This window comes from Anguilla rostrata, chromosome 14 (genome assembly GCF_018555375.3).
Source record: "Anguilla rostrata isolate EN2019 chromosome 14, ASM1855537v3, whole genome shotgun sequence".
NCBI classification, from domain to species: Eukaryota; Metazoa; Chordata; class Actinopteri; order Anguilliformes; family Anguillidae; genus Anguilla; species Anguilla rostrata.
Genome location: NC_057946.1, coordinates 34738151 through 34761465, shown reverse-complemented (window position 1 = coordinate 34761465; position 23315 = coordinate 34738151). Strand labels below are relative to the sequence as shown.

At 41.3% G+C, this 23315-nt stretch overlaps 1 protein-coding gene across 32 annotated transcripts in view; it reads right to left on the bottom strand.

The window, feature by feature from the left end:
• Positions 1–11909, bottom strand: part of vldlr (very low density lipoprotein receptor) — a 42857-nt gene extending 30948 nt beyond the window's left edge. For 9 of the 32 annotated variants that reach the window (XM_064309290.1, XM_064309298.1, XM_064309307.1 and 6 more), the window contains exon 1: positions 11652–11907. In XM_064309290.1, coding sequence (XP_064165360.1) covers positions 11652–11718 — 67 coding nt within the window. In that variant the 5' untranslated portion in view covers positions 11719–11907. Of the gene's footprint in view, positions 1–11651 lie in introns of all 32 variants that reach the window. The other 23 variants (XM_064309294.1, XM_064309293.1, XM_064309302.1 and 20 more) reach the window with 8 other exon arrangements.
• Positions 11910–23315: the final 11406 nt, after the last annotated feature.

Here is a 23315-nt window from a genome sequence, read left to right as displayed (position 1 = left end):
CCAGATGTGTTGTGTATGATTTCCTCCCCCACTTCCTCAAATTAAAACAGGAAATACTGATTCCGATCTCAGATCCCACCAGAGGAAGAGGGATTTTGGCATTTCGCAAGCGCACACATTAAGAGCTTTTACACTCAGACATCTGACAGAAAATGTACAGCAATAAAGCCAAACAGTAGTGCCCCCCCTCCCCCCAAAGACATTTAAAGGGAGAGGAGGGGAGGGAGGGAGAGAGCATTTCCTGTTCGATCAGGAAATTAAAAAAAGAACAATCACATCCCTGTCTGCCAACTGCAGACTCCAATTTTCACACAAAGCCAGCCATTTGGAAAGAGAACAATGTGGGTCATGAGACTGAACCAGACATCACCCAAAGGATGCACACTGGCCCCATTCAGTGCTAGGAAACACTAAAGCGTGCTAGAAACAGTCCTGTCATACATTATAAATTAAGTTTTCCCCCACGACATGTTTAGATCCTCCCTCAGCTTTCAAATGACCCAGCTTCGGTTACCTGGGAGACGCTGGGAAAATGACATGAGAAATCTCTTGTGCCGGAACGGCAGAATGCAAACAAGGAAGATAAAAATGAACCAACAGTGCGTACTGACAATAAGACATAAGGGGTGGGGGGGAAAACCTGATTTTCAGATCCTAAAATGTCAGAGGCAGAGGAACAGAAGCACGTACAAGAGCTTCTCTCTCCAACAGCAGACAATGTTCTGCAAAAAAATAAGCCAAAATTAAGTGACCAAAGACATTTAAGGTCTTCTGGGAGGGGGGGTATTTTGTGCATTGAGACTGTTGAGATGGGGGGGGACTGACTGCAGTTTTTAAAGTTCATAAAGGAATGAACAAAAGTGAAGGAAAACAGTATTTTTCAGGTTGAGATCAGTCAGGAGAACAAGGGAGCCATAAGTTGAAAAGGAAGGCAAACCCCTGCCAAACGTCAGGAAATATTCATTTCAAATTAATGTGTGAACTTTATCTACAGCTGTCAGACCGTAAAAAGCTTTATGGGTCATGCAGTGGAGAAGGCAGAACTATTCAAATCCAGGCTTGATGCAGTGCTGGACACTGTAGGGAGATGAGCCTAGATTGGCTGAATGGCCTGTTCTCCTATTCTCATGAAGGAGCACATTGATAACCATGCAAGTCCCACATCTGGCCAGTGATGTCAGACACTGTCTCTGCAGCACAGCATCAGAACCAGTCCAGTGCAGAGCGCCAGAGATCGATCGTTACACAACAGAAAAACATTTTTAGCCAAAGAGGCAGTTTAACAAGGGTTCTATGCAAAGAAAAACCCGTATTTGACAGGAGGCACAACCGTAAATGCACTCATTCCATTCAATTCTAGTATTTTCACACACCAATGCTGACGCTAAGCTTACACACACACACAATGGCCAAAGACATTTCCGATTAGTCACTGCATTCTTTACAGCTGTCACTACTAACAATTGTCACAATGACATGTCTTTAATTATCCATTTCATCTGGCTTGTCAGTTGCAATTTACACAATCCATGAAAAAAATCCACTACACAAAAGCGCATCAGAAATGACCAAGACTTATAAATGTTATAGGACCTTGTATAGTGTCGTTTTAAAGAATGCACTCAAGACGTACCTGTACCCAATAAACAAATGCTAAATAAATTACAAGCAACTGATTACTTAAATCGTGTGGACAAACTCTTGCACTACTGGAAGAAATCTGAACACATTTACATTCAGAAACTGACATTAATGCTGACCAGTAAGACATGCCACTTGCATGCATTTGGGATTATGGCTTCACGTTAGGTCAACATTACTGGCTGGGGAGCCATCTGGGTGGGTGCAAGGCCCTGGAAACAAGGACAGGACAATATTAAAGGAGCGCAAGTCCAAAGAAAACTCCATTAAGAGAAATCACAAAAAACACCAGCTTCACTTATCAAAAATTCAACTCTCCACTTCAATCAGTTTGCCATTTAGCTACAGCCCATACAAGAACACCGAGTAAGTCAGTTAGTTCCAGTCTTCTCACCAGTCTCGTTTCACAAGCCTGCTCATGTTCGGTGCATTTCTGCAGAAAAATCACACAAATCCAAGCCTGCATTTAACAGGGTTCTTCCAGGTTCAAAAGCATCAGTTTTATTTAACCTCCAAAAATGTCCCATTGACTATACACAATGGACAGATTATGAATCTTTGCACTAAATTGAACAAATGAGTCAAACGTGTCTTGCAGCAGAGCTGCATTTTCTTCCCCAAGTCATCCTGACACCCAGACTACTTGCCCGGTATTAGTCACAGATTTTATCCGTTTCATTTAGCGATTTCACACAAAGCCCAATATTCACGTTCATGAGGCGGCTCGCAGCACAAACCGCCCAGGCCGCTGGGCACGGCGGACATTAGCCAGGACAGGAGTGGAATGTAGCGTAGCGTAGCACGCGCTGGGCAGCGGGACAGCAGCTGGGGCCACCCGTGACCCCTTCTGAAACGGCAGAACAATGCGTGCCATTTTTCCAGCCACCTTCAGCGGGTGACATGAGGCTGTGCACGACCGCGCTGGTCAGCGGTCATCCCCTGCACCACAGTCACCCTTCAGGACACAGACGGGAAACTGCTCACAGGCACGAGCAAAAACATCCTACAAAGCACTCTGGGATATTGTTTTTCCACAATCAAGACACTCATTTTTAAATCACAAAATATTGCTGGGGGCCTGTAGTATTTGGCTTCATTGCGAATATTGCTCCCATCAGCCGTCTGTGTAAAAGCGCTTGTGCATCGGCACAGTGAGCATTGAGTAAAAAGTTATGTTCTGAATCCAGCGGTTAACAGTTAACACCCTCATTTAACATCCGGCACTATGAATACCAAACTCAAGTGCATCAGTTAAAACTTCTCACTTATCCAACACACAAAAAATGATTGATTTTGGTAAATAGAGGATATTAATTAAAACCGCTACATTTGTTGGCAGAGCAACCCATCTGATCAACCTCACAAATACACAACTCAACCAGATTAAAATCAAGAAATTCAATACATTACAACAGTCTTTAATCTAAAGACAAAGGTCAGCTACCTTAATCAATGAATGTTAGACAGATAGGTTACAGTCAAAAGAAATTAAGGAAAACGCCAAACCACAGCCTGTTTCTCCCAAAATGGCCCCAAAAAAACCAAGTTCAAAGTTCATACCAAAAGACACCACGAAGTACAGGGCCCAGATGCAAAAGTTCAGACTCCTCAGATGGTAACAGATGCCATGTCCACCACAACTGGCAGATGTTAAGCACCCAAAAACTCTAGACAAGAAAGTAAAGTAAGTTCCACACTATGCTGTCATGAATAAGAGGGGGAAGGGAATGGTTGAGAGGGGGAGAAAATGGCTGTGCAGATGGGCGAGGTGTGGGAGGAGGGATGAGACAGGGAACGTCCATTGAAAACTAGCAAATTTACATATTTAAAGTAGCGTCATGTTGGACGCAGGGCTAAGCACTATGATATTATCAAGAGACTCATCGTCTCATGGTATTCTCAGTGAGACCATACATAAATGTTAGGAGTCAATTAAGCTCAGCTAAAACAAAAACATGCTGCCTCTGACCACAAGGGGTGATTTCTGTAGGGAAATAGCTACAGCTGTACAGAGGGCATCTTCATCAGGCAACGTACTTTCCACGCAACAAAACCACACGGCACTGCCTTGGTTTCCATTTGGAACTGGAACCGCCCCGAAAAACGTCGATTTCAGATTTTTTTCTTCAACCACCATTATCGTAATAAACATTAAGATTTTCATTCAAATAAATCAGATATTGCCTACAAATTTAAGATTATTTTTAAGAGCAATCTTCAGCCAGCTGGGTCAGTAGCTGTGTGTCAGAAGGTGATAGTCAAAACTGGAGTAAACCCCAGGACACCCCAGGTTTGTTTACATTTAAACAACCCTACTGGCCAAAGACATTCCTTTCCATGCCAGCGGGGGAATAGCAGACCGAAAGAACAGACCAAGTTTGCCAGGTCAAATTATATAGCCTGTTTCTCAAAGGCAGTAATCCAAAAACGATGACATTGCTTGTCATATACTCCCTATGTCTGGCTGAGATTAGTCTTGGCTCACAGACTTGAAGACCATCAACAGACAGAAGTCACTGACATCAGGCTCAATGTACATGCAGCCATACATACTGATTTCTTTCAGATCCTAAAAATCTCAACCAGAAGCAGAGGACTCGAGTATGTCAAACACACACAAGAGCTTTTACACTCTGACAGTTGATAGCGGAGGACATTCAGCTTGAGAAAATAATACGAGTGGGCCTCAGAGACATCTAGGGTCCAAAAGAAAATTCAGAGTCTGTCTAAACCATAATAGATCACATCCCCGACACTAGATAAATCCGAGAAAAGGCTTAAACACAAGGTCTCCTCTGACAGGCAAGATTCAATAAATGCAACTGGCCTAAGGGTCAGTGTGGTGCCAGGAGATTCCAAGAGCTTCTCTCAAACCGCTTCAATATGAACTTAAAAAATGAACCTCTTCTTACAGGTAAGGTTACACTATAGGTATGAGTCATGAATACATTCAGACTACCAATGCTCTCCATTTCATAAAACAGTTCCTAAAACATAGTAAAGTACTGATCATATCACGGAGACAGAAACGGTCATTCCTAGACCAGTTTTACACAATCCTTTTTACACTGTAGGCCTACAGTTATACTAACAAACTCCAGTTCAAAGTACCAGAGTCAAACTACACTGTCAGTCAGGCACAATGCCTCAAATTAAAATCTGAAACCAACAATATAGGTTTCGCATTTGATTAGTTCACAAACCAATAACAATTAAACATAGCCCAGTCAGGCTTTTAAAATTACAGTTTAAAGCATAATTGAGCACAGCAGCACAACAGGAAGTCTTACAATCAGCATTGGCATGAATCATTTAGCATTATACCAGATTCAGGACTGTAGAAAAGGCTGAACCTTTCAGCCAATGTCCTGTCAGCTCAGACACAGTATCTAGAGCATCACATATTACCTTTATTTTCACCACAAAGCACAGGAATACTGAAAACCAGTGCCATTACAGGTTAAGTTAGAATGTCCTGGAGTCTTTATTTTCCCCATACTCAAGTATCAACTACCTCATGCAACCATTTTCCCCATTTTAATTCAGTAAAACCCAGTGTATAAGCTGCAAAGCCACAAAGCAAAACAATGATACAAAACACACCAAGCACAGCTTATACACTGGCAAGGCACATGTGGTACACAGACATAGATGCCTTGTATGGAAACATCTAATCATGGATCAGTATATTTTTACTACATGCTGCTTCCATTAGCTACATCAGGGGTCCTCAATCTTATCCAGAAAGGGCCGGTGTGGGTGCAGGCTTTCATTCCAACCAAGCAGTTACACACCTGATTCTACTAATCAACCACTAGAGTCTTTGCTAAGGACCTTGATTAGTGGAATCGGGTGTGTAAACTGCTTGGTTGGAATGAAAGCCTGCACCCACACCGGCCCTTTCTGGATAAGATTGAGGACCCCTGAGCTACATTGATCCTGAACCATAATTTCACAAGACATCCATCAGAACCAACTGCATGAAAGAATTAGCCAAACATCTAGACACTCATTCAGTTACTCATTGAAAAACATTGAGTAAACCAGAAATTCAACTCCAATGTGGAAAATCCAACAGACGTACAAATTTCAACACCATCTGGTACCACTGTCTGGAGAATGTGTACACCAAAGATCATGTTAAGCAGATTATGCTAGGCACCCCTGGCAGTGAACTTCTAAGATACAGCACAATCCCACACTCATCTGGAGCCTTACAGGCAACGGTGGAACATTGAGCAATTGTGAAACAAGCAGATGTGGGTGGCGGGGGGTGTCAAGTTCTTCAGATGCTAGTAATATTTGCAAACACTCCAGAAGATCAGAGAATTAAAAATGCAAGAGAATTTTGTTCTGAATGTCACTGAAAAAGAGGTTTCTCCTAAACATGTCAGTGACCTACAGGAGTTTTTCTACCTTCCACAGGGTTAAAAAGGGAGTCCTCACGCTGGTCATACAGAGCTGCAATGTATCCGGACTTTCACAGTTTCTCTGCATTGAATTTACCAATTAAAGCAGTTAATTGGTGAACACGACACTGGTTAGTTGGGTCTAAATTGGTTGTAGACAAAAAAGCAAAAACCCAGCACCTCTATAGGGTTGGGGAGCCCAGGTTCTCAATTTAAAAATTTTAAACTGGTCTGAAAACATGCAACTTTAGAGTAGACTGAGAAACTGTCCTCCAGAACCTCACAACCTGAGAAACTAGCCTAGGAATTCTCACTTCAGTGTCAATTTAAAGACAGACCTTATCTACTGCGGTACTGCACTTGTAAGATGATGCAATGAATACTACCCATTGAGACATTTACAGCTTTGTACTCTGTTCCTGGCCAAACATTTTTACATGTACTCAGGATGAGAACATCTGCCAAATGTTTCATGTAAAATGATGCGCCTGGTAGGCTTCCAACAGATATTCATACTAGACCTCATAAGTAGAAGGTTAACCAATTTTCACTGAACAAACCCCCCTCCCCTTCCATTCTACACAGTCGGTTTTCACATATTACAAGGCAATTCAATTTGAATGAACTCAACACTTCAATACACACTAGTGAATTATTGCACACCCATGGCTTTCCACAGCCAATTCAACATTTACATTCAATGTGAAAAGTAGTTGTTGCGACAGTTTAATAATTTGCTTTTGGCCATTTTAATAAAAAAGTAGCATTACTCATCGTTTCCCAGCTTTTGGCAGAGGTGTATCCAAAGCTCGTCTTAAAAAGCTCTGTAAATGCTCTTATGTCAGAAGTGTGCCTGATCTTTAACACGTGCACCTTTAAAAATAGCGGTGGAAATTCAGGAGGAAAAAGGTAGGCCCAGAGAAGAGGAGACAGGTGTGCCAGGGGCAAAATTACCATGGCAGCAGCAGTTCCAACTAGGCCTGTTTAATATACATGGGCTATGGTATCAGAGCACAGACCAGCCACAAAGTGCTCTGGGACTACAAGGACATGGCAGAGGGACAGATCCACTGCCAGTACAGCACGGCGTGTAAATATTGCAGCTCAAACAATGTTCCATTTCCCATTTAGCAGGGTAATAATGGGAGTCATGATGCCACCCTTTCTTATGAGAAATTCTTATGAGCAAGAGGACATCACACACAGCTCTACCAATCGAAGTATGTCTGTGACAGCTGTCTGTGCTTCTGGGATACCTGTGGGAATTACCAGGAAGTGGCCAGGAGGTATCCTCCAATCACAGTCATGGTTATTCTATTGGTTGTTACCAATGCACTTTGAATGGCAGTGCTTCCCTTTCTGCAAAGTGATTAAATCCAGTTCAGCAGTGTACACGTTTATGATGAGGGCACATGAAACACCTGCAGACTGATGATGGGCCACACTACTTTCACTAACGGTGGGAGGAAAGCATTTGGGTAATGGAAAAGTCCAGCACCCAACAGCTACAGCACTGTACATAAAGCAAACCACATAAATCAACCAGCTTAGAAGCTGACAGTGACACATGTCCATTTTAGACCAGACCATTAGATGTGTTTTGCAGCACAGCATCTCTGCAAAACTGCCCTGCACCTTCATGTGGTAACTTACAAGATCTCATGGCATACGTATCCTACAGTCACATAGTGATATGTACTAAAAGTGTCAATTTCTTAAAGGGTATGAAGTGAGACTGAAGACCTGTATGAATTAGCAAAGCAATTATTAACCCAATCAGGAAATAAAGCAGGGCCACCCAACCCTGCTCCTCAGGGCCAACTGTCCTGCAGGTTTACTCTAACCCTAACAAAGCACCTCATTCAACAGCTACAGATCTTGTTGAGCTGCCAAGTAATAACATCAGGTGTGCCAAATTGGGGTTGAAATGAATACCTACAGGACAGTAGATCTTCATGAATAGGGTTGGGCAGCGCTGAAATGTTTTTCAGATCTTAAACATTCACAGAAACATTGAGTCTTGAAAATCAATTTCCTGATTAGAAAAAAAAAAGTTAAAAGCAAGACGTTCTCGGGTGTGAAACATGCAATGCAGGCAATTCATGTTTATTTGCTTCCAACTATCTTTATAATACGTAACCAAATAATCAATTAATGGTTGTACAATGAACCACTGGTCAGCAGCCAAGAATGCTTACTCTGAACATCCAACAAGTAACCAACTCTACGAAAGAATAGCACTTAACGTAGATTATTTTTACCTGCTCAAAAGTACTATAATTTTCTTTAACAAGTCTTGCCTAGATGAAAACAAGCTTTGCTAGCTCATTTTGCCAAATCTGAGCAGGAATGTTAGGGAATCATTTCAGGACTTGTTCTAGTAATGCAAAGCAATTTTAAGTGTGAGACCCTGGCAATTGGCACTGCATGGTAAATAAAACTAAAAGAAAAGATTGTGCCAAAGAACTGCAGTGCGGTGGCTTTTGGTTTTAATCTTAAAATCAGTAAGCAATACCGATCCGAGAAACTACTTTAATTACGAAGTCAGCTTTGCAACAGTACTGGTTCAAGACATTTCCTCAAAACCTTGACTCTGCAAAGTGGTCTTCAAATCTTAATGAGCGTTTTACAATCTCACCAATTTGCATCTACATTTTTCAAGGCTGCAGTGTTGCGTAAACTTGCGTGTAGTATAAAACTCCTATCCTCAGATAGGTCTTTCCATCTACCCCTTTGGCCTAATTTCTTTTGTACAACAAAGAACTAAGAAAGTTTAAATTTACTACACTAAACCAAAAGCAAACTTCAAGAATTTTGCAAAGTTTTGCATGCAATTAAAATTACTACGGGGGGGGGGGTTATCTAACACCCGTAACTGGGTACATCCAAAACCAATACCCAAAGTAAATTCTGAACCCACAGTTTTCTAAAGAGGATTCATTTTCAGCCATTAAGAATGCGTCCACCACATTTGTAACAATTTTGCATACTGAAAGGATCCAAGTCAATTCCAACTAATGACTGCAGTACATTCACTTCTATTAAAAGACACCATATAACCTTTCAGTAGTCACTTGCATTTGACAAAGGGACATGTTTTGACAGATGTGTTAAGGCTGCAGTTAATGCAGAAACTCATGCCAATTTAACCTGCAAACCACTTGCTGCACCACCTCAAACAAGGGTCATCTAAGGTTAAGCATCAGACAAATATGAAAGTGAATTGATTTCATGTGGGAGACTACCATTGCTTACCCACCACCCTTCCAATTTGTTTAGACAAAAACAAGGACAAATTAAGCTAATTTCTAAAGCCCTCTGAAAGCCAATCCGTCATTACCTCAGTCTCATACATCGAGATTCTGTTAAACCCCAAACCCAACCCCCACCCAAAAAAAAAAAAAAAAATCTGGCAACATTGCTCAAATTCATTCAGACACCATTACACAGACATCATGTCAAAGGAAACATCACAAGCTACTTTACTACAGCAGACAATGGAAATGGGTTTTTTTTTTTTTTTTTTTTTAACAATGGTAATGAAACATCTTCCAGCAAAACTGTAGTCATCTGCAAACTGCACAGATAACACTGCATTTTGTTCCCAATTTGCATTTGCACAAAAAAAAAATCAGTAATCATAATGCAGACATGGAATTGTGCTGCAAGATCCTAGCAACAAATCTACTCCTAATAAATTCTAAGAATATATATATATATATATTTTTTTTTTTTTTTTTTTTTTTTTTTTTTTTTTTTTAAAGGAGTTTGAGATTCAATTGTGGATTCAATTGTGCTCCACTGTATTAAATTATATGGACTGAAGCCAGTAAATCCCAATTCACTTGATTTGTCCTACCTTGGGGGAGGACAGCCCAGTGAAAACTCCAAGCATTTTGCAAATATGCCAACCTCTGCAAGACGAAGCACGGACAATTAATATATATTGCTCAAGGGGTGTTAAGTGTCAGCAAAACTGTAATACCTTGCCATAGTCATTTATCATTTATTTAGCTATAGTCATTTATCTTTAGAAAAGTAAAATCAGTTGCCTTTCAACATGTTGCCCTGGTGACTGCATGTTTAATGGAGGTCTTCAAAACTACCTCATACTGCAATAAGTTAATTCAAACTAAGACTGAATACCAGGTGCAATAAATAATTCTAGAAAATGTAGTCCTAACAGTCCGTTAAAATTAAGAACACCACAAAAGCAGACTAATGCTTTGAATGACCTTCGTCAACTGTTCGTTTTAGAGAAAATGTCTGCATTTCCATCGATGCAAATCTTGTCAACAGAATCAATACACGCACTTGGGAAAAATCTCTCTAGCAGCACTACTCTGCAGAACCATGACAGGTGAACCTGCGGCACTCTTCCGGAAACAGACATAACGAAACATAACTCGACTACACTGTAAGAAGCTTTGATTGCGCTTCAAGGCGGGCCTCGTTCTGACAGCGGGACTTTATGCGAGCGAATCACCAGCTTTCCTCGGTGTGTTGCCGTCTAGCTATTCCCCGCCCCCTCCGTGAAACCATCTACAGACCCCCAATCTCATTATACAGTACTGTATTCCGAATTATTCCTGGAGATTTAAATAATTTTCTAAAATTAGGCCAGCTCCATCTGACTTGCGTAGCTCTCCATTTGATGTAACCTGAACAACCAACAAAAAAACCCAGCCTACACCATGCGAGACGGGAACAATAGCACGTAGCTAAAGCTAGACAGTGTAACAAATGTCATTTTCACGGTAGAACAAAGTGCTGCCTATGCGTTCAATGACAACTAGCAACAAATGCCGTATGGTTAGGCCGACTGTAACACGCACAAGTACCACAAAGCGCTTTAACGCTACGTAATTTTAGTCACCTGTTAATGACCAATTGGCCACCCCCTCCATGGGAAAATGCGGTCTTACTAATAACTAAGTGACTGAGCAATTTACAAAAAATAGGCTCGGCCTTAGTTTAAAAACAACCGCTCAAAAACCGTGAATAAAACAAACCAAACAAAAAGCGAATTCTTTTCATTTAGGTTTTGGTCCAAACAAAGACCATTTCTCCCCAGAAACACGTTCCCATGGAATAAACACTATATTTCACGCAACCTTAGACATTAGTATTCCATAAAATGATATGCCCTTTCCTATGTCACCTTAAGTTGCGAATATCAATTGCAACAGCTCGAGGTTACAAATTAAACATAGGCAAGTGCGTCTTTCCCGGATGCATTCTAAACGCATTAGCTGCTCGTTCATTTAGCTACCTGACAATATATAAAACAGTATGGTTATTGCGAAGAAACACAATTGTTTAATCTCGTAAAAATCAAAAAGGTTTATTTGTAGACATTTATATTCCCGGAGAGAATAAAGACACGTAGTGCAGGCCTATAAATATAGCTAAACATACTGCTGAAATGTACCAGGGCATAGAGGCTATATACACTTCGGGTGAGAAGGAGAAAGGAGAAAAATGAGATTTCTCAGACCCGTGTCAAATGCAGTGTGGCAATCGTGACCACTAGCACCGCCGTATACATGCAACAGAACGCAATTCACCGCTAAAAACGACTTAACCTTTAAATGTACTCACCCTGAACATAACCACACTGTTGAAGACATATTGGTAGAATAAGAAACCCCAGAATAGACGTGACCATTTCGTGGTAGGCTATAGCTTTGCAGTGATCACTGGCCTCGTCCTTCTGCGCTGATATTGTGGCACTACCCGATATGCCTGTTGGACAAACAGAAACCACCGTAAAACACGCGCTTTTATCTCATTTAGTCAGCGACGCTCAGTTTCCCCGTTTTGCCAAGCTGGTTATAGAGCGGCAATCCATGTCCTAATTTACTGATGGCGTGAACCTGCAGCAAATAACCGCGCCAGTCGAGCTCGGTTTTTTCCTCTCTCGACTTGTCATTTACACATAATTAACCCTTTCAGCGCCTCAACGGAACCGCTAACAGCTATGATTTATCATATAGGCTCATTCTATATTTTTTAGGCAGCTGTTATTGTTGATACGACTATTTAAATTTGTTCTGGGTCTTTTGCAATATATTTAGCCCACAGCAACCTAATAATGATCATTATAATTTTAGCAAACTGTTGGAATATGGTCTTTGGCACGTACCACCACACTGAATTGGATATTAAATTAATTAAAAAACATTAATCTAAAAGAAGTGTTCCGATAATTCGTTTACAAGTGTTGATGACGCCCAAAACACAACTCCAATTATAACAGACAAGTAGGCTAATTGTAACCAGGTGTCCATTATTCCGCCCCCAAATTGATCAGGCTGACGTTGTTGAAAGTGACGTAACTTCGATTTCTCCGAGGATGTCTTGAATCCGTTTGCCTAATTGCTAAAATGTGCATTGTTTTGTTCTGTTATATTAAGAGAATTAGTGGTGGCCTTATTTACATTAATCAGAAAATAAACACGCTTTGGTCACCGAGGGATTGTAACTGTTCACAGAGAACTGCGTCAGCATGACTGCTGCCAGATGCGAGGTTGTGTCTGTGTTGCATGTTATCGCTCGTGCCAATGTCAGCCAAGTAACGTTAAAAATTTAATTTGGCACATTTCTCTCTCGTGACCTTCCCATTTTCATTTTAACCCATCAGTGTTGAACACATCTGACAACAGCACGCAATAACCCAGTTACAATTACCATACTGTACAGGTGTGGCTGAATGTTAGTATCCCAGTAGAGGCTGTTTTAAGGAGTATTATTGCATTACTTAGGTTGTTAATGGAATACTGTTTTGCCTCGTCTTATAAACCCACTAGTGCTTCTAAAACGCTGCCTTAACCAATGTTGTCACATTGGCAGTCAAATAAAGAAGCACAACAAACGAAGCTTAAATAAAGTTTTTAAATCAAAGTAAAACAAACAAACAAACACTTTAGATGACAATGATAAAGCAACAGGGTCTGTTTATACATCCAAGCCACAGGTCTAAATTAGTCCAAATAGCTGAAGCACCCCTGCTGAACTTTTAACTACACATATATTTTATCAGTTTAGCTGATGCCCTTATACAGATCAACTTAGTTTACCTTTTCATTTATACAGCTGGATATATACTGAAACAATTTAGATTAAGTACTTTGCTCGAATGCACATTGGCAGTACCCCATCTGGGAATCAACCCTGCAGTCTCTCAGTTACTAGCCTAGTGCTGGCCTAGAAGCCACCCTGGCTAGAAAGTGAGAAATGCAAGAGGCTGCATTAGCTCTGCAGACCGTGAACACAAGATGACCGTGCTTTCCCACACCCTGAAAGCTGTAGCTCAGGTGTACCCCTATCCGGTGACTGCCCGGACTGGTCACCGGAGACCACTTTGGGCGCGTGACAGAAGTGAGTTGGTATTCTTATTCCCAGCACCTGCACAAAATTGCGGAGGTGTGCATGCCTGTGTAGCACTGCAAGTACGGAGGCTGACCACACCAAGAGTGCCACCACTACACTGCTCTCAGGGTACTGATTTTCCTGATTATACAGATTTTATACAGAGCCTCCACCCCTCCCTCCTCACTATTTCTCCATCCTCTCACCAGCACAACACTGATTAGAAGACCACGTGCACAGCCTTGATTAGAAGACCACGTGCACAGCCCTGATTGGAAGACCACGTGCGCAGCCCTGATCAGAAGACCGTGGGCACAGCCCTGATTGGAAGACCACGTGCACAGCACTTATTTAAAGACTATGTGCATCTTGTTTTTTCTTGCATTTAAAATGTTCATTAAGTTAAAAGATGAAGATGAATACTTACTCTTTCCAAATGTATAAATACGATTTCCTTTTCCTGTAAAGCATGTTATTTCTACACACAAGAGCTAGAGTTCAGATATGATGCCTGGCTATTCTGATATTCTGTTCTGATATAATGGCTATTCATTTCAAGTTCACTTCTGATTGGTAGCCCACTAAACAACTGTACCACAGTGTAAATCTCCATGCTACTTGTGAAAGCAACATGCTCTCATAAGGACCAATGCCAAGTCCTCCTCCAGTGGGCAGTATGAGAACTTTGTTGCTTTGCAGGATAAGACAAAACGAATTAAATGTCAACTGAAGAAAAAAAAACATACTCAATACCATAAGATTAGTTTCTTCTTCTTCTTCTTCTTCTTCTTCTTGTTCCTGTTGGAATCTAAGTTAGAGGAAATAGAATCCAGCTGTGGTATATATAAAGTGATTTAGGGGTTTAGAGGACCTCTAGGCCTGCATGGTCAGCCTTGTTATGGACTCCCTGATCCTAACTTATGATTGGCAAATAATGGAATGTTTGCATATGGTGATTAAATGAATCTCACAGGCTGGGACAACAGTTCTTTGTCTCTGAAAACTATATAAACTCATATATTGGACTTTATATTTTCGAGGACTGTACTTGTGCCTCTTCTCGACTGGTCGTATTATTAAATTATATGAAGGAGCTCCTGACTCTGTCGTTTGTTATCTTTATCTTCAACACTGTCATTTTTGTTAAGAAATTCCTACAGCTGAAATGCGCAAGCGTCGCAGAAGGTAGATGCAGAAACGCTGGCAGCTTCAGAAACAGGCCGCCCTCTCGGGAGGTGCTGCTGAGAGGGCGGCTGCTTTAGCAGGAGCTGAAAGCGAGCCACAGCTGAAACGAGGCTAAAGGAAGAGACTGACTGAAAAGGTCAAAACAATGCAGGCCAGGCCCACCAGGGCCTGCCCTCAGCCTTGTGCTGTTGTAGCGCTGATTTCACAGCTTGTGATTTTTCATGATTAATCAAGAAATACGGATATTCAGCCCCAGAATGTTTGGGGTTTATACACACAAGTTACATCTGTCTGCAGCAAATATATTATGTTCTTTCTAGAGCTAATAAGCAGTACATGATATTGTTTGAAAGACAAGGAGTGAATGTTGTAGTTCAATTAGCATGAAAGCATAATACAATTTTGTGATCGGCCTTGGTGGGGCTGAAACTGTGGCATCTGAGGTGTAATATGATATTAAAATGCAACAAATTAGAGCAGTTTATTATTGCATCTGATGATGTGATGCAAACCTCACAAACAAAAGGACGGAGGAGCACTTCAAATGGAATGTAAATGACTTGCCAACTGCCACTTCTGTCGTCCATCAGTGTTTGGAGGGGAGACAGGTTTGTTGTGTTGGTGTGCCAAACAAGGCGGGGACATTTACAGCACTTCATGAAACCCGTGGACAAATGAGGACAGAAACATCCTATACCAGAGATAAATTAGATAAATCAGCCTTCAGTGAGGTTGTCACTGACAAGGGTCTTAGAGGTGAAGGCACAGCCCCTGTCCGTGATCTCTGACCCACAGGGACAGGACACAAGAGACAGACACAAAGGAGAATTGTAATCAAAAATGCAGAACTAAAAGGAAGACTAGGATGGCAGGGCTAAATCATAGCATTATCTCATGGGTTTGAAATTGAGAACTCTGTAAATTTGAATATAATATAAACTAATATACATAACTGCTATTTTAACATAGTGTTTAGAGTAATGCAGACCTTGCATGCAACGCAAGGAAGATGAGATATTTTTATATTTTTGGCTATCTTTCTAACATCCCATTGTCATCTTTAAAACAAACTCCAAGGTCAGATTGCTCAATGGTAATACTCCAGACCAAAAACATCTTAGGCTGCTTCTAGGAAAATTTGCACAGGTTTTTGAGCATGGAAATGAGCATGGTTGTTAAGACATATACCTGTCTGCAATATATCACAGCATCTAGACACATAGCATCATGAGCTATGCATCCATCCTTTTTTCAATCTCTGTCTCCCCTTTTAAATTAAAAACTTAAATTATTAACAGGAAAATGTTTCAAGTTTATAGAGCAAACCTCACATCATCAGATGTTTCTACTGACAGAAATGTAACATGACTGGAAACAGCTTGATATTAATGGGAAAATTAGCCTTACAGTCGGAAGAATTTCCCAGCACCTTCTCCAAGTTACCAACAGAACTAAACCTCCCGAAGGCCAGTTTTGACCTAGTTTCTCTCCACCCAAGAAGGAAGTATGCACATCCTAATTTGCATTCTTCTTAGTAACTGTCCCATCAAGTAATATATATATATATATATGTGTGTGTGTGTGTGTGTGTGTGTGTGTATGTATATATAATGATTGGGACAAAGCCATATTTTTTCTTGATTTGGCTCTGTACAATTTGTAAACAAAGAATTCATATCTGCGATTTCAGGGCATCATAATGTTTGGGACAAATCTGGGTATCACATGCATTTCTATTTAGTCAGGTGTATTCAATTGTTTCCTTAGTGCAGGTATAAGAAAGCTTTCTGTATCTAGTTTTGATTATAGCCTTTTGATTGCCTGTGGAGCCTGTTATTGGCATTTGTAAACAAGAGGACCAGAGCTGTGCCAATGAAATGCTGTGAAATGAGAAAAACAAACAGAGACATAGGCCAAACCTTAGACTAACCAAAATCAACAGTTTGGAACATCATTAAGAAGAAAGAAAACACTGGTGAGCTCAGAAACGACAAAGAGCCTAGTAAGCTAAGGACGTGCACTTTAATCATGTGTGAATTGTTTGATTACAAATCTACAATTGTGGAGTACAGAGCCAAATCAATATGTCTTCGTCCCAAACATTATGGAGCTCATACTGTATACACACAAACACACACACACACACACACACACACACACACACACAGTATTTTTATCTGGTATTTTACCATTAGAAGCCCAAACCCCACAAACTCTTGTCCATTGCAGCTCTTGAGTGCATTTAAGGGAGTACCTTAGCACCTACTTAAATGCACAAGGGGTGATGTAATTGAAAATAAATGGCCAGAAAAACATTTTAGTAGATGTTCACACATATATCGGATTGGTGTGGGCCAAATACATCTTGCCTAGATACAATATCAAACAAGCATGTTTGTTAATGTTCAATTAGATGCACACTTTCATTAAACATTAACATAGGCTATATTATGCTAGCGTGACTGTAAGCATTTTCTTGCCAGTAGAAACAACTCGATGAATTCTACTGGCAAGAAAATGGATAATTGGTTAATACTGATCAAGCACCAGTCACCAGCTGCTATGCAGTAGTATCAATAGATTTGTAAAGTCTTGCCCATTCGCCCAAAATGAAAATGGATTTACTAAAGTGTGGAAGCCAATTCTAGTCCTCCTCCCTTGAACTGCGCAGTGCATAATCTCTAACATTAATTTAACAATTAATAGCCCCCATGCAAAAGGCACCCTGGCTAGAATTTATGTAAGCCCTTTTAAACTGCACAGACTGTCTTAGGGAGAGATTCTGGCCGGAGCTGAAGCCCTGATAACATCAGTTGTCTGATACACCGGCTAATAGCAAATTACATTTCCGTTACTGAAGTGTCATTAGGGAGACAAAGTAAAAATAATACAGCTCTGCCAGGTTTACAACTTAAGATAAGCAGATGACTGCCAACTTAGTGTAGTCAGTGTGTATTCCTAAGGCATCTCAGGGTACAAGCACTGATCTGTAGGACCTGGTGTCCCCTGCCCTCATCCTAACCTTATCCATCATTACATCTTTACGCAGCTATAGGGATGGCATTATCCAAAAGCAAATCCAGAGAGAGAAAGAAGAAAAAAGGAAAGGATACCTAAATGGTCCACAGGAGAAAGGTGTTTAAAGGGTTCACAGAGATTAGTCTTCAGTCTGTGTCAGAAGATGGGCAGGGTTTCTGTTGTCCTGACTGCAGTGGAAAGCTCATTCTGCCACCAGGGGGCCAGAACAGATGCCGTATGCCCAGAGGTAGCAGAATAGAGGGGTCAGTTAAGCGTGTAGGGTCTGACAATCTTCTGAAGATATAACAGAGCTGTCCCTTCAGCTGCCCAGTAAGCTAGCACAAAGGTTTTGAATGTGATGATTTGTTGCCAGAAGAGGGAGATGAGAAAGGGAGTAAGTCTGGGGATCCAAACTGATCATTGGATATGAGCTGTAGCTAGTCTCACCTTTTCTGAGGGAATTTCTCCCTTCCTGGTGATGGATGAGTGGACTCTGCTGTACTAGCGACCACATCTCTAACAAGCATAGCGAAATATTTTACAGTGCCCACCTACTGTGTTTATTTGCAGCTCTTGCGTGACCTTGCATGCATTCAATTAATCATAAGATTATGCAACCTGGTCGTAACACATTTACAAGCGGAAAAGGTCAGTAGGCTCCTTCTATGAAAAAATTCAAAAGGTTGTTAGAATGGGTTCGCTTTCACATAGCTGTGATTTAGATACAAAGCCAGAGGGCCCAAAACGTGTCCCTTAAAATAGACTTTAGGACTACAACAACAATCAGTTCATGCTGATATTGGTTTAAAAAAGTTGAATGTTCGCAATACTGTTGGATTAATCAAGCGGTGATGCAATTGATTGAAAAGCATATTTTAAATAGAATCCACTTCAATAGTAATATAGAGCCTTATATGTGCATATTTCTGGGGAAAAAAGACTAATCTTTTTATTGTCATTTAGGCACGATTGTCACAGAATAAGAGCGTCGTGTGTTAATCATGTTTAAAGACTGAACACGAAATACAAAATTGTGCTGTTTTCATATTATTTAATGTTCATAATTAACTTGTAATTGATGCAGTCTTTTTTTGGGAACTGCAATCATGGTAGTCTGTGGGCGTCCAATACGCACTGCTAATTCTCTTTAACAGAATCTGGCAATTATCTGATAATGAGTCCTCACTGACGTTATTATAGGCTTTTTACATTTCAAACTATAGCCTGCGTTATGTCGGAATAATACCGAACTACCATTTTCTATACATCTGGTAGGCTATAGACGTCTTAGAAGAGATAGGACAGCACCAAAAACTAAGAGAGAGACTTATTTTCTGTGAGTTTAAACATCAGAATTAGATGTTGTTTTTTTTATTTATTCGTATTTTCAGATTTTCCCTCACTGCACAGGAGGTGTATGTTCTGCATATTTAGTATTGTCATGATTTATTTATCGCCGTACCGTTCATGAATTTATTATTATATCACTTACGGCGCCATCTGCTGGTCATTCTCTGAAGACACACCCTCCTAAATGAAAATCCGAACACAGCTAATAGGCTTATTCACTCATTATGTTGCCCAATAGTAAAGCCTTGGTGGAATTAAGGAACATCTGAAATTTAAAAATCGGTCGATTCATTTGTATGTTTAAAAAAAAGTGTTGCAGTAAGCTTTTTTTCACGATTTTTTAATGGTGATATACTCTTTCTAATCTTTCAGAATTTCGGCCTGAAACTGGTGTAGAATCAAGCCTAGCTGAATGAAATTCAAATTGGTTTGTTCAAATATCAATTTATATTCGAATATATTAGGCAGTACAAAATAATTCACCAGGAGGTTATCATAAATGGCACAAATCAACTTGTCCCAGTGGCAAGCTTCATGCCTGGCACATATCTGCTGCAGTTTTAAGATCTGAACAAGTGACTCTTCTGGAGATTCCAAGCAAAGAGAAAGCCTTGGGTACATTGGTCACCCTCATTCAATTGAACTATGCACATATAGCATGTCCACTAGGTACCGCCTAACACCACAGTGCTGGTGAATGGAGGTGCCAGATTGATAGCCACAAGACTATGGAAGCATGGAATTCTATGAGATTTTAAGACAGGAAGACAATCTCCTCTGTTGTGGTATTGTAAAATCACAGGTTAAAAAAAATGTTAATCAATGTCATAGTTTATACATTGTTTCACACAGCTTTGTGCATGGTCATTTTAATGACAGTGATTTCAGGAGCATGAAAATTTAAAACTGTGGAATACCATGAAACAGGGCTATGCCTAAATATTTTCTTAATCCTATACGTAGATGAAACAATGTGAAGAAGTACAGTGAAGAAAAGGCTCATTCACACAGTTATCCAGACACAGCCCTGGGGGTCTTCAGCTCAGAGCAGCTCGGCAGAGAGGATGTGAGGTGTGCGCTCTGCACAGGCAATCGATCGTCATACTCAGCCAGCCAGAGCACCTCTGCAGCCATCATGCCTGCATATAGGCATAAATGCACAGCACAGCACAGCACATCACAGCACAACACAGAAAGTGTGGCACAGCTACAAGTACAGCACAGCTACCATGAGACAAGACACAAACCTGCACAGCTCAGCACATCACAGCACATCTACATCATCAGAACATCTACAACACATCTGCAGCTAGAGCACATCTACATGATCAGGATATCTTCAGCTACAGCACATCTACATGCTCAGAACATCTACAGTACACCTACAGCTACAACACATCTACATGCTCAGAACATCTACAGCTACAACACATCTACATGCTCAGGCAATCTACAGCTACAGCACATCTACATGATCAGGACATCTACAGCTACAGCACGTGCACAAATACACATGCAGACAAATATGCACTTGCTTATACAACACACATACATGCTAGACACACTCGCATATGTATATAGGAGCACACATGTGCACACACACACACACACAATCATATGTTCACTCGTACACAAGCAAAGCACGTATACACTTATGCACACAAATACACTCACATCCACACACGCATTTGCATGCAAATGAAGATGTGCACATGCACACCAACAAGACCATAAAGCGATTATTGGGACCTGTTAGATATAAAACTCATTTATTTGTCACATGCTCTGGACTCTGAAAAAATATAAAACTACTAAAAACTGCAGACTTCTGAATCGAGACTGTAACACGGCAGACATTCTCCAGCTCCAGGCAGCTCATTTAACGTTTAAAAAAAAGTGAACTTCACGTTGCCCCCGCAGGCGGTACGACGCGCTGCAGCAGAACTCCGCGAGAACGTACAGTGAAAAGGAACGCATGTCTGAAATTCAGCTTCGCTGAATAAGCAACAGAACAGCAAGATTTCAATCAAATAATAAGTTTAATATTATGTACAGTTATACAAAGCATAATTTAACTGTTTCTTCTTTCTTTTTTTTTTACAAAAATGAATGTACATGCCATTTACAAACACTAACAAATGTACAGATCTTTATGTCAGATACACTTAACAACAGATTCATTAAGCCATTTGTATTTAAAAATTGTTTTTTGAAACACTTGAACACAAAGTTTGCCTGTTTCTTGTAATCAAACATGATGAGCTTTGGATGACTTTGGAAGATTCCTTAACCGTTGTGTCAACGATATATAATCTTCAATGGCAACCTTGAATATGAATTGGTCCTGTTTCATAACAGAGCTTAGGGCTTACTTAAGCAAACCTTTTTTTTTTTTTTTTTACCATGGCTTGAGAACCTGAATTATTATATCACAGCATATGTATCTCATACTACACAGTAAACCAACGTAACATTCTATTCTGGAACTGGGAACAACCGTATCAACAAAATAATATGTTAAAACATGCTAAAATATTAAAATGTGTTCTACGCATTGTAAAATTATGTGCATTTATTTCGCTAAAATAATCTTTACTTTTGTATTTGTAATTGTATACATATATTGTAGAAAAAACTACAATACATGTTTGATTTGTGATGCATTACATTACATGAACATATATTGATCTTACATCAATAATATGCAAAAAATTATTTTCCAATTTGTGGATTGGCTATATTAAGAATGCATATTTATGTTTAGTAAGGTCTCTGTATCTGTGTTTGGGTGATCAGCATTTCTTTATAGGCCAAGCTAAGGGGATGTGTTTTTGCCACGAGACAAGAACAGCCTGGATAGGCCCAACAATTTCATGTATTTAGAAAAATTATTTCGCCGTCATACTGTAGGTAAAACTGAACAATTTTTTTCCCTTGCCATCCGACTATATTTCTGGCGTGTCAGTCGCTTCCATAGCACCATAATGCTAACAGTCATAGCATGTGTAATTTCAGATACTGTTTCACGCATCCGTGAGGTATGAAGGAAACACACTGCAGCGGCCAATCAGGGGAGTCTCTTCTGTGTGATGTCACAGCAGTGGCCAGTCAGGAGAGTCTGTTCTGCGTGATGTCACAGCAGTGGCCAGTCAGGAGAGTCTGTTTGGCGTGATGGCACAGCAGTGGCCAGTCAGGGGAGTTTGTTCTGCGTGATGTCACAGCAGCGGGCCGTCGGTCCGTGCCTCGCCGTACGGAGCACCGCTCTCATTGGCCGAGCCTATCCTCGGTTCTGACTGACCCTGCGGCGAGCACGTTCTCAGCAGTGCATCGGGTCAGAAGCTTTTGCAGAAAGTTCTGGCGCGCAGTCAGGGCAGCTGCGTGGCGCTTTGAGCAGCTCTCAGTTCAGGGTTTGCGAAGCAGGGGGAGGGGGCGGGGCCTCGGCATGTCACAGAGAGAACTTAGTCTCCCGGGGAACCCCACCTCTTCTTCTCCCTCTTTTCTCCCTGCGTCTGCTCTCCTGTCCCGTCTCTCCGATCCCTCGCTTCACCGTTATTCCCGGTGCGGTGCTGCTTTTCCCGGCGGTAAATGCCCGCCCTGACGCGCACAGGGTTTCACCGAGTCCCGCTTGTGCCACACACCATCTCTGTGCCACACGCCGTCTCTGTGCCACACGCCGTCTCTGTGCCACACGCCGTCTCTGTGCCACACGCCGTCTCTGTGCCACACGCCGTCTCTGTGCCACACACCATCTCTGTGCCACCCGCTGTCTCTGTGCCACACACCGTCTCTGTGCCACACACCGTCTCTGTGCCACACACCGTCTCTGTGCCACACACCGTCTCTGTGCCACCCGCCGTCTCTGTGCCACACACCGTCTCTGTGCCACCCGCCGTCTCTGTGCCACACACCGTCTCTGTGCCACCCGCTGTCTCTGTGCCACACACCGTCTCTGTGCCACCCGCTGTCTCTGTGCCACACACCGTCTCTGTACCAAACGTCCACCCAGTGTAGTAAGATGAGACTCGTCTCACGCAGCCTGCGTTATGTTCAGGGCACCTGAACGCTGACTGTTACATGCCGTGGTCAGACCCTGGTAGGCGGAGGGTCATCCAGATCCAAGTCAGGGTGGGGTCAACCTGTAAGAATGGACAGTGTTTTAAATCCATGCATCTGAAAGTTGTACTTGCATGAATTGTGTGTATAATACAGGTCAGCCGCCTATGTTTCTTTATGAAATTCACGCCTCTGAAAGCAGTCTATAGATTATAGACACATCGTGTACATTACACAATGTAATGTAATGTGATGTCATTTAATTGGGACGTGTTTTCCCAGCCCTAG